General features: G+C 40.8%; 1 protein-coding gene across 10 annotated transcripts in view; it reads right to left on the bottom strand.

Moving 5' to 3' along the window:
* Positions 1-326: 326 nt before the first annotated feature.
* The window catches only part of pbx3b (pre-B-cell leukemia homeobox 3b), a 65,734-nt gene continuing 48,583 nt past the window's right edge, over positions 327-17,477 (bottom strand). For 2 of the 10 annotated variants that reach the window (XM_024275362.2, XM_024275363.2), the window contains exons 3-11: positions 15,226-15,467; positions 13,155-13,345; positions 12,083-12,218; positions 11,246-11,275; positions 6,897-7,062; positions 6,241-6,318; positions 5,726-5,838; positions 4,851-4,940; positions 327-1,712 (exon numbers count right to left, since the gene is read on the bottom strand). In XM_024275362.2, the coding sequence (XP_024131130.1) occupies positions 1,620-1,712; positions 4,851-4,940; positions 5,726-5,838; positions 6,241-6,318; positions 6,897-7,062; positions 11,246-11,275; positions 12,083-12,218; positions 13,155-13,345; positions 15,226-15,467 (1,139 nt within the window). In that variant the 3' untranslated portion in view covers positions 327-1,619. The remainder of the gene's footprint in view (positions 1,713-4,850; positions 4,941-5,725; positions 5,839-6,240; positions 6,319-6,896; positions 7,063-11,245; positions 11,276-12,082; positions 12,219-13,154; positions 13,346-15,225; positions 15,468-17,477) is intronic. The other 8 variants (XM_024275364.2, XM_024275365.2, XM_024275366.2 and 5 more) reach the window with 5 other exon arrangements.

The raw sequence follows: 17,477 nt of genomic DNA, 5'->3' as shown, positions 1-17,477 counted from the left end.
CGACTAAACACTGAAGAGGAAAACCAGGAATAAGAGAACTCTGCAGAGAAAATGAGAATAAATGGATGTCAATTTCCATGTGGAATTGGTAACCAATGATCCATTAAGCCAGCCTTTCCACAACAGACAGATAAAATCGCTTGAATTAGAAGCGTCTGACATTTCAGTTAATTGCACTAAGCATGTCAGCTTAAAGCGGCAAACAAGATCCTCACTTTTCACCAAACCCTATAAAAGCCATATTTAATATGCGATGAATAAATTGCATGAAACATTGGCCAGAAATGATTACTGAACAAAAAACAAAAAAAAGGAAAAGCACAAACTTTTATGTCATGAAAGCAAAAAGTTTATTCATGTTTGAAATTACACAACTACCACAAGGAAGACTTTTCTGTCCAGGGTGTAGTCTGGTTAGAAAGTAACACTAAACATCTTTAGTACATTAGAATCACTGCCACAAATCATTGGTCATGACGTTTCAGTTTCAGAATCACATACATTAGAAAAAAGAGAAAAGAAGTCTGGAACCCTGTAGAACAGAGCTGGAAATGTACAGTAGTGAATACTGAAACCTCTATGCGTTATTTTTAGAATGATTTTTTTTAATCCTTTTTGAAATGATTTAGTAACAAGATGAGCAACATTCAAAATGTTTTTTTTCCTCGGTATTTACAACAGTTTTACTGTTTGGTTTTTATCAACAATATTCATCCCCCACCCCTCAGTAAAAGCCACAGACCAACACCTTTAAACAACACCTGTAAAGCCCGCCCGCCCCTGTCCATTTAGGTACTGATATTGTGATCACTTTGCTTTTTTTTTTTTTTTTTTGTTGCTTTTTTTCCCTGTTTTTTAATTTGAAGTTGCGACGTAGCAACTTGATTTTATTAAAAGATTAAAATATACATTAGATTACATAGAATGAATGAAGAATTTACAGTGTTTTGAGATGTGGTCAAAAAAAAAAAATTAAAAAGAAAAGAGAAAAACACCAAATTAGGGCCAAAGAAATGGTGGCGGTGGTATAGTTTAGAGGTAGAAAGTGAGCACTCTAAGCTACAGAAATGTTGGAAATGACTGCTTTCTATAAATGAGGTAATGAAGCTGTTTATCGATTGGTAGGATGCATAATTACTCTTAAACTATATTATGTACAACTCCTCCTGTGTGCCACGACACAGTGATCAACTGTGGGGGGATTTTATTTCTGAACTCTTGGAGCCAAACAAAAAGTAAAATTAGAAAAAATTAGAGTGTAATGGCCAAAATTATTATTCGGAGTCCATTTAAAATTCAGAACAAAAGAAGGTCAATTTTTATATTGATCCAGAAAGTTTGCAACTTTATATTTGTACTGACCCCCCTCAACAATAAACAAAGAAAAGCGAGGTGATTCGCTAGATTTATGAAGACGGAAAGAAAACACTGAGCGATCAGAAAACACTTGGTGCTCTTAATGGAGGATGCCATTTGCGCCGAACTGTCCTGGAAAAAAAATTTCGGAGTACTTGAAAACCAATCCGTTTGGGTGTGTTTTTGTATCCTCTGCCGTTGGTCAAGCCTTGTTTGAAAAAGTCCATGGCCAGCTTGGGGGGCGAAGATGCTTTTATAGCGGATCAATTTGAGGTATCGGAATGCACACTTCCAGGTCCTTCTGTGGGAGATATTACAGAAGACGGAGTTGTTGCATCTTGCCATCCTCCATTAGCCTAGGACACAAATAGGAGAGGCTGAAATTACAGTCAGGTACTCTGAAATACAAGCTCGGCAAAATTGAGGTTCTTCAGAAATAAAAAAAAAAAAAAAAAGTTAAACAAAAATAAAATAATAGTCGTTTATGTTGCACTAATCATGTCAAGTCCCATGTAACCACAGCAGACACAATTGTCCAAAGTGATTAGTTTGAATTGTATCAACATCAGCAAAGAAAGTGGAAACATTCTGGACCAATGAGAGCAGTGTCCAAGCAGATTCCAGCAGTGACCGACAGCTTGTCGCTACATATTCTCCTGTCAGTCAAGAAGTGGGAGGGCTCGGCAGGGAGACTTGAGTGAAAGTGACAAGGCAGGGCCTCTCTGAGAGAGCCAGTCTTCGCCAGCCCGACTTCCTCCCTGCTCCAGGCGTGACCTAGCCTTTACTGGATCGCTCTACGTCACCAACAACAAAGCTAAAGGTTACTCGGAGCGAACATCTGCATCGGGTGCTGAAGAAATAAGAAAACCTTTGGAACAATTGCTATGACTGCATCTCAAAGCCATATCAGTTATGGGGAATTTTATTTTTCCTTTTCGAGCGTTTCAGCTTTTCTCAGCTGTCTAAATCGGCCTTACAGAGCTGATGTGGGGGGCTGCACATGGAAGTGAGAAACCCTGAGAAAGTGATCATGCTAGAAGCTGACATGTTCAGAGAGCTTAGAGCTGTAAAACTACAGTGAAGCACAATCCAAAAGAAAGAACACTCATATCTGCTGTTTATATTAAAAAGACTCATTCTGGTCTATAAAAAAGGTGACTGTATATAATATATTAATGTTGAATAATTTGAAACCTTGACTGTGCTTGCATTTTACACAAAGAAAGTAATACAGCTACAATACAAAGGAAGCAGCTGGGTTGGAGCACAGACTGCTGTCGAATAGCATTCTGCTCTCATCCTCTGCCTCACTCTTCATCCTCCCTCATCAACCAAATTAATCTTTACTGTGATAGCTTCAGATTATGTGCTGCTTTACAAAAAAAGGCGCCGTATCAAACCTCATCAAGGAAGATGGAATTCATGTCTGGAAAAGGCTGCGGGCAACCACGTGTTCACATTTTATCAAGGAGATAAGTCTGTGGAAAATTCTGCGAAGCATTTCAAAACAGCTGAAATGCAACAGAAAAGGACAGGACCGGTTTATTTTTTTATCTTGTTTTTTGGCTTCAGTTAAAGGAAAGCTGCAGGTCTAAACTCACTCTGTTTACACCAGGTGATGAAGCAGAAACACATCTGCTGATTTATTAAAAAAAAATGTTTTCCATTTAAATGAATCTTTATTTACAAGACTAAAATCTATGAATCAACGTTTCTCCACTTCTACACTCTCACCCATTTGTGGCAAAAAATAAACTACTGCTTTAATTTACAATGTAAAAGTTAATATTTTTCCTAACCTTTCTTTATATGGAAATCTAATCAAATAACCTAACACTAAATTACAGTATTTTCCACACTAAGGTATTTAAAAGTCTTATTTTCTTTTCTTTTTTTTTAAACAGTGCACTTTATAATCTGGCGCTCCTGATATGGATTAATTCTGGTTGTTTTTACTGATGCTGAAGCAATTATGAGAGGTAAAAAATTTCATTCTGTTTTTGTACAAGTTACAACAAAATTTGGGGGTCATTGTAAAAATGCCAACGTAGCTCATGCGCAGCAATTTTTGTATTTATTTATTTTTTTAATGAAAATGTTGGGAGTCAACGTGGTCAATGTCACATTTGTTTTAGCATTATAAGTCTGTCTTTTTTTTCAAAGTTGGGAGCTATAGGTATTGTGAATGCTAACGTGACTAGTGTGGTAAATGTGGCTAACATGTAGCAGTTCCGGACTGTGTTTTTATTAATCTGTCACTAACAAGGTTAGGAGTTACAGATTACATAAATACACTAACATGGCTAATGGGGCTAACGTGGTAAATGTGGCTAACATGTAGCAGTATTGGATTGACTGTGTTTTTCTTTTTGACCTGTTACTAACACAGTTAGAAATTACAAGTATTGTATGCTAACTTGGCTAACGTGGTAAATGTGGCTAATTTATAGCAGTGTCAGTCTGTGTTTTTTTTATCTGATACAAAGGCTGGGAGTAACAGGTATTGTGAATACGCTAACGTTGCTAATGTGGCTGACGTGATAAAAGTGATTAACATAAGGCAGTGTCAGACTGTGTTTTTATATCTTATTTTTTTTTAAATGTTACTAACAAGGTCGGGAGTTACAGGTATTGTGGATACGCTAGCCTGGGTAATGTGGCTAACATACCACCAGCAGAATGTGGATATTTGGGTATCTTGGTGAACGGGACCGTGACTGCAAAGGACTTTGGTCCTTCGTGGAACGTAGAAAAGCGCTATCTATATAAGTGCTTTTTTTCAATGTGTTTTTTTTTTTTTTTACTTGTGACTAGCAAGGTTGGGAGTTACAGGTATTGTGAATACGCTAATGTGGCTAATGTGGTAAATGTAGCTAACGAGTAGCTCTGTCGGACTGGGAATTTTTTTTTTACCTGTTACTTAAGAGGTTAGAAGTTGTATGTACTGTGAATACGCTAATGTGGCTAAGATGAAGAAGTGTCTGAGTCTGTTTTTTTTCTTTTTTTTTACTTGTTACTAACAAGTTTGGGAGTTATTGTGAATATGCTAATGTGGTAAATGTGGCTAACGTGTAGCAGTGTCCAACTGTCTTTATTTTTTTTACTTGTGACCTTATTTGTCTCGTTTACTGCGCCTTATAGTTTGATGGCCTTTATATGGGCATTATGTCAGAAATAAACTAATAATTTGGTGTGCCCTATATCGCAGAAAATACAGTAGATAAAAGCTAATATCAAATCCAATCATGAACTTAATTTTAATCAATTCAGCATTTATGTGTTTTCAAAAAGGTCTAAAAAATTAATTCTAAAAGAAAACAAGGCTGCAAATATAGTTTTTTTTTTATGATTCTAATTATCACCATGTTACATCTTTAATAAGAACAGGGGCTTTACAAAATAAAGCGGGAACGTCTGGATCAGGGTCATCTGTTCTGTATAGAGAACTGCAGTAAACACTGAAAAAATGAAGAACTAGCAACAGTGGCACTCACGTTTAAGCTGTGTTGACTGTACATGGGGTTCCCACCCAGGGCATCATTGTATCCTGCCGTCTGACTGATAACATGGCGCAGGGTATCCACCTGAAGGGACAGACAAGGTGGATAAGCTGGTCAGCTGGGCGTCTCCTCACAGCAGGCCAACACTAACTGCAAACATGCTCAAAGAAGCAGAATGTGGCAACTGGTTTGAAATCAAGAGACTCCTCAGACAACACACAACTAGTTGATAGTGTAATTAAAAAAAAAGCTCACTAGTGCCACAAGCATGCTAAAAGATATATATTTAAAACAGGTATGAACTAATCAAGGAAAATGAAAAGAAATAGGACAAAAAAGATGGAGGTTCCTAAGATTCTACCTTCCTTCAAACAAGCAGAGATTTTTGGGAGCAATTTGCGCGGGGAGTGTTGATTGTGTAGCAGCGTTGAACTCACAAAATGGGTAGACATTGACGACAATAACAGGATGAGACAACGATATAGAGTACAGAAAAGAGAGGGACCAAAAAAAACCCAATACAAACCCAAGAGCCCAAGTCAAAGCCAAATGCATTCACAAGACGTTTGGAGCCAGGAAATTGCTTCGTGGCATGACAGCAGTGGGGTGGGATCATATTTTGGATGCCAAAATATTCCATCCAGAGCGAAATAGTCAGCAAACACTTGAGTCAGTCGGATGTTATTGGAGGCCCTCGCTTGGTAATTTGAACTGCCCTTGCAAGAGCAGAGTATGGTTCTTATTTTTTCTCTTTTGCTTTTTTGGCTTAAGGTGCTTCAGACTGCACTGTGGATGGCTCAGTACACAGGCAAGACAAGGACAGCTCTCCTCACTAGTTGTCAGGAACTGTCCCCGTTTGTTGGTCCTACCTGTGACTGTACATTGGCTCCGACTTGTGCCCCTTGGTAAGAATCCCCATTCAGACTCTGCATGCTCAAGAACATGTCCCCCGAGTTTGGGAGGCTAAAAGAACCTGAAGAACCTGGAAAGGGAAGATGTAAGTAGCTAAATACATGAGAGGGCTATAAAGGGAGAAGCACAGACACACGCACCCACGCACAAGAAACGGTAACACACAGCACGCCGGTATCTGCCAAAACAGACCCAGCTCAAGCAGACGAGTGCACAAAAAGGAGGACTCCCATCGAGCAAGCAACTACAAGGGTGAAGGAAAGGAAGCGAGGATCCAAAACAGAAGGGGGATGATGTGCGGATGAACGCAAATGAAATGAGAATCACATGACACAGGAGGACCAGTTCTACATGTGGTTGGTCGCCTGAGCTCCCAAGAGTTCCACATCGCCTACTTCCAGTCTAAAACTGGCGGGGAGGTATCACATGGCATATGACAAGGACAAGAAGAAGCTTATGAAAAGACCAGTACCAGTAAACATGTTGCTTAAAAGAGTGTTTTTGCTCTCTGCAGAATCCAGCTGAAACTCTTCATCTTTCATCTGGAATCCTGGGTGCAAGAAAAAGGGACCACTTTGTAAGCTTACCACATCCCTACGCAGGTTAATCTAGTCCAATCCCTGCAACACATCACTTAAACTGGAAATAACATACCCTGTTAGGCTCTGTCTTTTCATGTCTGTTAAAATGAACTGCATATGTCTCCAAAATCTGACATTACTCGAAGTAAAAAATGCTCCCAGCAATTACGCTTGACTTTATGAGAAAAAAAACACTGCATTACATTGGCACTGTGTCCCATTATATTACAGATGACAGGAAGTTGACACAAAGTCAGAGGAAAACAAATCCCATGGCATCATCCTGAACTCCTCTCCTCTTTTTTACCCCCCCAAAATACATGTATTTTCAGTTCACAAGTCAGGAACGTTCTCTTTATGCATGAGTTTGCTTAGCATCAACTGTCTTATAAACAGGAGACACTGTGATCCCCAAGCTGGGAGCAGAGCCTGTCACTCTTGCCAGTGTGAATGGTGCATGAGAGAGTGCGGCAGGCAGGCGGCAACGCTAAAAGTTGAAGTAGAGGGCAGATCTTTTATACTTTTGTCTTTATGCAGGAATGCCTACCAGAGTTAGGAGTGGTAGGTGAGTTGGCCTGGCTGTTCTGCACTGCAGCAGCTGCAGCGTGCGCTGCATTTACGGCAGTCTTGGCGGCATACAGGTTGGCTTCTTCCTGAAACTTGCCAATGTTTTTCTTGTATCGGATCCTTTTGTTGCCGAACCAGTTGGATACCTGCAAGGGAGAGAGCAGAGGGAGGAGGAGCAGAGGAGTCAGACGTGGAGCAGTCACAGCACCGTGCACTGAGAAGTGGGATTGCTTCAAGATGTCACGTTTGGGTCCATCAAGTACCAAATTCCCAGACCCTGCAGTAATGTCCGCCGGGTACGCGAGCTAATTAAGCCATAATCAGGAGCCACTTGTGTCTTCTCATGGATGGGAGCATGACATGCTCTCAGATCTGTCTCCTGACAAAACTAAAACACAAGGGGCTCCCACTGCAGGGACATTAAAGTCACTCTAATATATTTCCCCTCTTGTGGTTGGGTGTCAAAATTACAAATTTTGGCATTTCCCTCAGTGAAAAACCTGAACATTTACAATATATTCCCTAAAGGATGATTCCAGATCACTGACTCACAGAGATTGACACCTCATGCAAATACAGTTTCTTTATTAATAAATCTAAAAATAAAAAAATGAGTGTGAGCGCGAGGAAAATGTATCAAAATGTGACCGCTGGTATAAAAAAATGAGCAGTTCTGATAAACAGTCATGTCTGACTTGTTATTATTCAAGCATGCAAAAAGAGCTTATGATCAAACATACGGTCGCTCTCCGTTAATGGCAGTTTAATTCTGAAAATAATAAAAGATTAATAGAATTAAGAAACATTTGCTCGCACGCTTGACTGGTATCCCAGAACTCAGCTTCTGTTTACAATATTCAGAAGCAATTGTTAAAGATAAAGACCTGCAGCTGCGTGAGGCAGTTAGCAGATCACCCAGCCTGTCAGTGTTAACTGATACATCAAGAAAATCAACTTACAAACTCATTAGGTCTGTTTTTTTATCAAAAATGTAAAACAAGGAATGCAGAAATGCTTGATGACACCTCTTTTTGCAACACCGAGAAGTTGCACGAGGAGTGGCTTGCATGTGCTGGCTTTGCAATAACACTGGAATAATAATGAGATAATGCCTGTTTTTAATGGTCCTATAAATTAGAGTGTCTTGTCGCCATGCTGCAGCCCCCCCCCCTCCCCTCTCAGGCCTTGCAGCCCACGGCTGGACCAGCCAAAGAGCAGCTGCCCCCTAATGACGCTTTATTTAATTTCCACCCATGTGCTTAAATTTTAATATCCCCAGCAGCCCGCCAATGCTGCGGCGTAAAAACTGACTGGATTTGCAGGACATCAGATCATTTCTATCCTGCACGTCTCTAAGCTCTAAATCTTTAATATCTAGGCAATTAAAATTAATGACCATTCAGGCGAGGCCCACTGTTGGCAGGGTTTCCTTGACATCAATTGTTTGATGGGTTTACCTAGAGGTTAAACTAACAAGCAAGGTTTAATTGGAAGCAATGAAAGCCCTGGCCATCATCCTTTTTACTTAACCTGCTTATAGTGGATTGTAGGGCCAAACGCGGCGCAATATTCTCGCTCGCTTGGACAGCTCACAATGTGCCCACAAACAAACCCCAGAAAATCAAATGTTTTCTACCGCTCATCAGTCACGTTTAATTTGGCCAAATGTTTATACAGTGCACTAAACAGATCTACATTTGGGGAAATGAAGACTTTCTTATTGTTACAGAGTTTACCACATATGATTACTTTCAGCAGCAGCAGCTGAACCAATGACTGTTTTGAAAAACCAGCATCTTTAATACAAATTTTAGTCCTTTCCAGTTCCTAAAGCGAACTGTTAGGTCTTTAAAAGAAAGTAGTGCTGGCTTCAAATCTTCAGTGCCACACACACACACATCCCTCTCACACCCACTGAGCTCTGGATTTGGAGATTCTCAACTTCAGCTGAATATTGAACAAACGCGAGGCGTGCCATGGTGGGGAGCACAACCCAATCTACAGAACTAATTCCCTTCCAGCTCAGAGCAGGCGTGCATTCAATTGACTCCTATGTCTGGTGGGAGTCAGGATCTGAGTATGTGCTGGTTGACATCTGCTAGTAGAGTGGTCATGCACACTTGATACTATTACTGTTGGTAATGTGCATCAAGCAAGCCCCCCCTCCGAGTATTATATTACAAGATATGTCAGCCTATTTGGGTCAATGCAACTTTAAAGACCCACTGTGATGAAAATTGCATTCTTGGGGTTTTTAGCTTTTTTTCCATAATGGAGGACATATATTAAGACAATTAGGCTTAAAATGTATTATATCTTCAAATCATTCTTTATTCCAATCAGAGTGAAACAAGAGCAATGACTTTTGAAAAAAACATCTTAAGTGGCTGTTCTACAAGCTCCGCAATGGGTTGGGGAAGGGGGGGCGGGTTTATCCACACAAGTGGTCCCGCCCACAACTCAACTACTGCCGCTCTGCAGAAACTATGTCAAAAAAATGACACAGGTTTTTAGATTTGGACAAAAATGGCATCATCATGACCAAAAGAACACTGGAAACTCGAAGTGGGTTTTGGTAAGAGTCTGGCAACACAATGCGTATCACGATACGTGTCTCACAATACAATAGTATCACGATACGTACCAGAACAGTTTTTTTCCTCTATTAATTTTGGGGAGGTTTAGTGCTGCTCAAAGAGGCTCAAAGAGGGTTTGGGTGGAAAACATAAGTAAGATGCTGAAGGATGCTCATAAATAACTAATTAAATATGGTCTTGTCAGCATTTTTAATTCGATACAAGTATTGCCAAATGAAATATCGCGATACATCGCCAAATCAATTTTTAATGGGAGTTAAAGAAATACATGGAACTGCTCCAGCTCACCCTAGTTTTTGGCATAAATTAATTCCATAAAAAGAAAGTAGAATGTTAGTTCATGTTTGCACAGAAATCCACTTATAATAGCGCATATAAGGGACTACAACAACAAAAAGTTGTTACAGTGCAGCAAAGGAAGTAGGACTGCTTCCTATACACAGAGTGAAACTAGTGTTGGCGGATCAATCCAAAATATCAATCTCAAGTTGGTATCGGATCAATACCGGCCAGATATTAATAGTTCTACTCTTTTTTTAAACCTTTCTTTATCTGCAAAAAGGATTTTATCAATAAACATTTTAATTTATTTGTATCATAGTTGCTTGTTTCCTTTGGTTTGTTGACTGTTTTAGTTTCACTTGTTCACTTTTTGTAATTGAAGAAGTTTTTATTTCAATATACTATTTTTCATCTAATTGAAAATGTCCTAATTCTGTTTTTATGTTTATCAATGAATAAAATAGGGAAATGTACAAAAAAAAAACATTCACAGCAAATAAAAACAATTAAGATTTTGAGGTTCATGTCTCATCCACCGCATTTACAAAAAATATCGACATCCGTATTGATATCAGCAATATTGATCAGTACCGGATCAATACCCAAATGCTCAGTATCGCACTATTAATTTAAAATAGGGCAATTCAAATAAAACAGATTACTAATAAAATCTACATGTGAACTGCTGGAATCTGGATCCGTCTCCAGAAAGAACGTCAGTGCATGACATGCCTTCCTAATGACTTCTGCTGAAAATGACGAATCATCAGCGGCGATGCACCGAGCACAGCTGCAGAGTGATATTAGCATACCATTCACAATGGATGGCATTCTTAATGAACTTCGCATGCAATCAACAAAGTACAGCAAAAGCATTTTAGAGGGGGGGGGGTTGAACGATTACTTAGCTGGGCTCTGAGTGTAACCACAGAGCTGAGAGGGACTGGGGTGCTTATGTCACTAAATTGAGCAGATTTACGAAGAACCTCACCACTAAAGGCTACTACATTCTTAAAATTTCATCTAACAGTTGATCTAAAAGAAGCTCCTGAAATGGATCGAGAGAGAATCACTCCGACTGAAGATTTGAATGACCACACAACAAAGTCAGAACAAAAGTAATAATGCAGTAGCCAAAAATTCATATTACATGTAAGACATTTGTACACACATATGGTGATAACATGTAAAAATATGAATCAATTTCAAAATAGTTCTGATGTGACTTACAGGTGGGGATGTAAATGCAGACTATCATCATCCACACTTGCTTTTTTTTTTTTATCAGTTAGTCCAAACTTAAAGTAGTGTATCATATAACATTAGCATTGTTCCAGTAGTGTGAGGGAAGGAGGTTCTGTGCAGTGGAACACTGGAAGCCTAATACATACATAAACAAAGGAGGTACAAAGAAAATGAAAACAGTGGATCAGGAGAAGTTATGACATACCTGTGATACTGTGATGGTGCTTCCCACCCCCTGAAGGCAAAAAAGAATGGGCTTTTACAGTATCTGACTCTTCATGACTACACTCAATATACCCCCTCCCCACACAGACAAAACACTGCAGATTATTGTATAGACTCATGTTTCTTTGATATTGTGTCGCATGGGGACAACAGGGAAACAATAGAGTATAAAAATCTAGATAGTAGTCACAATCTTAGCAGCAAACGAGCACAGGATAATAACAGTTTGGATGTGGGGGGTTAGGCGTGAGAGATATTGCCTTCAGGTTTGCTCGAGAAGGAGGCTGTGATATTCCAAGTGGGAAAAATCGCATCTTATGTGTAAAATATCGCTGTGAATTAGCCAAGTCCTGCAAGGCCATTCGAGGAGCAAACATACAGAGTAATACCCGGCATCATCGGGGCGTTCTGAAGCACTGCCTCTTAAATTTCTTCCTAAAGTAATGGATGACGCCATTTTTTTCTTTTTTCTTCCCCAGCTTATGACCTGAGTGACTGACCGGGCAACGGAGAGAGCGCGAATGGTGGATGGGAATGAGAGGGGGGTGGGGTGTCAGGGGACCAGGCGTAAGGGCGGCTAAGGAAGGACAGCATAGTGCTTTGATTGAGGCTAAGATGATATGGGCCTCCCTTCCCTGCGGCGCTGCTCTGACTGACTGGGACCAGCCTTGACTGAAGCATCATTAAGGAGTCACAATGTCAAGGTTAGCAGAGGACATTGTGTCTTGTCGGTGTGACCCACTATCAGCATCCCTCTAGACTTGAGCCATCCCCGCCTTGATTACCCACCAGCTACTGTTATTTGAGCGCTACCCACCTGGGAAACAGTGATGCTGCACTTCTTGGCCAGCTCCTCTTTCGCTTCCTCGCTGGGATATGGGTTACTAAGGTGGGAGTAGAAATATTCGTTCAAAATTTCCGTCGCCTGCTTGCTGAAGTTTCTCCTTTTCCGCCTGAGTGGGGAAGGGGGCAAAACAAAAGAAAAGGCAGAGCGAGCCCATTAGTGTGACCGGCATTAACTCATCCATTTGGATTGAGCAAATTGCACAATCAATCTCACACATAAATGGTGAAAATAATAGGGAATGGGCTCTAAGGGCCTCCAGGAGCAGAATATCATGTCCTGTTCCAAGTGCAGTCAACACACACAAACAAAAAGAAACCAATAAACTAACAAGCACACACTCTCAAAACACATACAATGTTTAATTTGGTCTGTTGCTCTCCAATCTCCAGTCCAAGCGTGTAATGTGTAGAGTTTAGTGCAGCGGATGGGTGGGCTTCATGATGGAGCGCAAAGCCCAGTCGGAGTGCATCTTGGTGCATTATAGAAATCACGGCATGCACAGTTGAGCATTGTTCCTGAAGTGCCGCAGCCCCGGGCATCTCCAGCAGAAACAAGGAAACTCTAACTAGATCTGGGTCCCCTTTTTTCCTCCTCCCAAGGGCAGTACTTATCATGCTGCTGAGCATTTGCTTATTTTGCTTTTGTTTACTGCACTTTTGCAGGCAAATGTGCTTCCGCTCGGCTCGCCAGGCCAGAACCAGCGGCCGCTCTCGGCGAAGCTCCTACTGCAGGTGATTAGAGTAATTCATAACACCTGCTGATGACCTTCCCTCCATCCATTACACATGACTCGGCCCCCATTTCATTTGGTCTTAACTGCTCTCAGGTGTGAGGGTATGATTGTCTGGAAAATGGATAATGCATGGAACATGGACGTAATTAAAATCACGCATCCCTGCAGCGCTCTCGTCCTGCAGGTTGTGCCAGAAAAATGGGAGAGCAACTTCCGACCTGCACTAAAAACACTATGTGGGTCATGCAAATTCGACAGAACTTTTACACCCGCACACACATCCATGCTAAACACACACCATCCACTGACCTGGCATCAAGGAATCTGGAGCGCAGGATCATGACAGCCTCACAGGTGCTTTGCTTTAGCTGCATCTGGATGGAGCTGAATTTACGGTGGATTATTCCCACCATGCGCTCAATCTCTTTGGGCGAGATGGGTCGCGTGCGAGATTGTTCCCTCAGTAGATTCATCACATGGGTGGTGAACTCGTTACATGCCTACAAAGAAACCGAAAAAAGGTAAGTAGAAGCAAATAACAGCAAACACTTACTTCCTAACTTATATTTTTATATATATATCTATATATATATAGATATATATACTTAAATGGTTTGACCAATCACGTAAATTCAAATGTAATACCTCGTTTTAACCTGTAGGAGGCGGCACATAGACAATCTTTTTTTTACAATATTTTCAAGAGTTAAACAAATTCATTTTAATTAGTCAAAAATCTGGCAATGACCAACAGACAGCACTTTTAAAGCCCCATTTATAGAGGTCAACAGCCAAAAAAAAAGTGGACTTAGGGTTTGGTTACCCTTTAAACTAATTTGTCATTAATTGCTGTTATTTATATTCATCCACTTTCAAAGCTTTGACTGCTCAGCTGTGGTGACAGAAAAAAAGGTTTGCATAAATGAAGAACTGCAATTATGCTCGGCCATAACGAAGACTGAATTCAAAGAGCTTTTCAGTAAACCAGTAGTTCATGCATGATTAATTAGAATAACTCATTTACGTAGTGCACACTTTAGCTCATTACTCTGAGTAAAATTCGTTAAGTATTTACATTTAGATAATTAAAACCTGGAAACACTCTTAAGAAAGATGCATTTACTCCAGGCAGAGTGTTGTGTGCCTCTGCACCTCCTCTCAGAGAGCACAAAGTAAATTAGTCTAATTTAGCTCACTGGCTCGCTAAGGCGTCACTGTTACACCTTCCATTTTCGCCCAAAATACCCATGAGTCTCCTGGCGGGCTTGGAGTGTCGTGTGAAGGAATGTGAAGGAGCAGGACCGTCGTTGGATTTTTATAGTCAAACACACAAGTATTCCTGCAATCAATTTTCATTTGTTTCCATCAAAATACTGCCCATTTTGAAAATCACAAGTCTAAAAGTGGTACTTTTCAGTTATTGTGATAGCATGTGTGGTTCTCTGAATGAAGCCGGAGCTTTTTTCAGCTGAAATATAGCCATCATTACACCTGAGCATTTACTGTTATAGGTCGACGGGAGTTCTTGTGAGGCAATTATTCTTTATGAGTGCTTAATTTTTTTATTTATTTTTTTTACAAGTCCTCCTTTGATGAAAATGATGTTTTTTGAGTTTTTAACATGTATGTGGGCAGTTTTCTTATAAAACAGAACAAATGTAATAACAAATCATTTTGTTTTTGCACTTCCAAGTATTTCACCTTTTAAATTTTGTCAATCAAACTGTCACAGACAGACTGTTTGAATTGATGAGCCTTCTTTACGTCACAATAGCTCTGCTGCACATGCACTAAACCCCTCATCTAGTATGTCTAGCTCAGGTGCCGGAGAAGAGAAGATGTTATCTTTCTATTGACTGCTTTCTAATGAGCTGCTGTTAACATTTCCGTGGTCAAATCAGCCGTCACTTGATTTTTTGTGTGAGTTTTATACAATACTAGCTGGGGACACTGGAAAATCTCCACTAGGCTTCCTGATGTGACCACGGAAATGCGAACGGCGGCTCATTTGACTGCAGTGGTAAAGGATTGTAAACCAATGAAAGTTCGGTCCACGAAGCTCTTCGGTAATGTCGTCGGTATCAAAATGATACAGCTGGACATTACCGATATTGCTCGACGTTTTCATATAGCAGCGGTGAAGATTTATACTAGCGAGACACAGAGCTATCATAATCAGACAGGGGGAATCAGAGGCGGAGCTGCTCGGCTCCAAAAGCCACGCCCCCTCAGATGAGATTTTGGAAACAGAGGCTTCAGATCAACATGGAAAATGGCTTTTTAAGACATTTAGGTTTGGGGATTTTGGCTAAAACTTTATAATCATAATTAAAACACTACAGGGAATGTTTTTTTTAAATTAAATAGTTTCTCCAAATACCTGTTCGTATTTCTCCAGCTCCGTGTGGTAAATCTGTCTGATCTGGGTGAGTTTGGCTCTGTAGTCGGAGTGTTCGATGGAGTTGTCGGCCGCCCCACCCGAGGCAGCAGCGGCCGCCGCCGCTGCAGCCGATCCGCCACCTTTCTCTGGTCCCGCCACTCCCTCTGCCAGCAGCATGTTGTCTAAGCGCATAAGCTGGGGGTCTGGAGGGTCCTCCTCCTGGGCGCCACGAATGCTTAGACCTGCAGCAGATGGGGACAGAATCATTATTCAATCTTGCACAAAAAAAAAAAACAACAAATGTGTCAAATTTAGGTGGTTAGGACAATTAATGCCAGATGCCTGCACAATACTGTAATTTTTTTTTTCCTTCCAGGTATAAACCGAGTGCCTCTCATGTACGTGTGGTGTTCCTGCCATCCATGTCTAAGCCTGCTCTCTTTTATTTACACACCACATTGCACCTTCTGTGCACGGGAAAGCTGACATGACAGCAACATCCATAAAGTGACAAATGCTCAATGGTGAAGTGGCACTTCTGCTCTGTGAAAGGATGCTAAACAGAAAACTGTACCTCTCCAGTAAGTGTTACTGTCTCTCACACAGTGAATCTGGGGAAGTCCACAAACTTCCTGCCTCTTTTCCATTTGCATAAACTTGTATTTTTTTTTTTACATGTAAAAGCCTATTCTAAGTTACTTTTCTATTCACAATTGTTCCTGTTTTTCCTTATTTTTGTTTATGTGGTCTTGCTTTTCATTCCTGCCGCAGCAGAAAGCAGGCGTGCACACCTGGATGCACAAGCAATGCCGCCACAATGGCAGGCTTTCCGGAGAGTAAACAAACATAAAAACACCGCAGGTCAAAATTACAGCAAAAACAAGCGGCGGCAATCCAGCCAAGTAAATGGATAAAAGCGCGGCTCAATGGGCAGTAAATACAGAGTGGCCACTCCAGCGTTCCGGTTGCTACTGTTTCCATTCAACGATCCTTCTCGCAAATCAGGGATTTTCAACAGCTCATTATGGGCTTCATTAAGGCATAGCCAACCTTTGATTTTTTTTTTTTTTTAAATAAGCAGCTTTATTGTGTCAGCCAGTTGGATGGCAATCACCATCCTGCACAGCAGCACAACACAGACTGTAACATCAAAATACATGAATCCAATCCAATGACTTCAGCTCCTTCAGATGGTGTGAGGGGAAGACTGCTTTTTGATGTGGGAAGCATTAGGATGCTGGACGGAGCCCCATCAGCCTTTCAGAGCCAAACTATCCAAGTGGACAACATGTAAGTGCTCCACTAACCCTCATCCGCATCCCACTGCATCTCTCCAAAGCTCCGCGCAGACTCAATCGTTTCTATTTCAGCCTGCGCGGAACACAACAGCACATGACTCACATGTTGATTGACCAGATGCCTGGCTTCATATCTCAACATGCTCTAATAGCTGGTGGTTTATCTGCCACAACAGTTCATATTTTCCTAATTTGCTATTTACTCCCACTCTGATTCAGCGCGGGCTCAGCGGGCCATGCTTTCCTTTGTGCTGCGGGTGGTGGTAAGTAGGTAGGCACGTTTTTCATGTCAGGTATATTAAATATAACTCTGGGACGCAGCGTACATTTCCACACCAAACCCAGTTGTCACTTTCACTCCACTCACTCTATATCCAGGGGAAGTGCAGCTGAGGGAATTTACAGGGCTTTTCAGCTAAATGGGCATAAATCACTGGTTTCATTCAAACTAAATAATCACAGCCTATAAAGAGCTACTTGTCTCTTACCATATATTACCACAAAGTTCCTGTGTGCAATACCGCGGCCATTCGCAGGCAAAGGAAAAACAGAGCGAGACATTAGAAAGTGACATGTAATCCTGTTAGTTCAGTGACATGCGGAGTGGCCGCGACATTTTTATCATACGTGTCCATTTCTATTTGGTAAATCAGCGGGATAAAAATGATTACGCCGCTGCTCTGAGAAGCAGACGGCCCTGCAGGAGTCCACCAGGGTGCATTTGTGCCACAGCAGCTCAGGCTGGTCATTCATAACAGGCGTTGCGAGGAATGCTGTGTCTTTTTTTTAAACCTATAACCACAACATTTTTTCATATATATATATATATATATATAAAAATTAGCGCTGGGTTTAATTCAATTCAATTTCATTTATATAACCCAATATCACAAAAAAATGCCTTATTGGGCTTCACGCAGATAATGATATCGATAGAAATTTAGTCAGCAATAT

The sequence above is a fragment of the Oryzias melastigma genome, linkage group LG9 (assembly GCF_002922805.2).
Source record: "Oryzias melastigma strain HK-1 linkage group LG9, ASM292280v2, whole genome shotgun sequence".
In the NCBI taxonomy this organism is placed as follows: domain Eukaryota; kingdom Metazoa; phylum Chordata; class Actinopteri; order Beloniformes; family Adrianichthyidae; genus Oryzias; species Oryzias melastigma.
The sequence above is the reverse complement of the archived record's forward strand: the minus strand, read 5'-3'. Positions and strand labels throughout refer to the sequence as shown.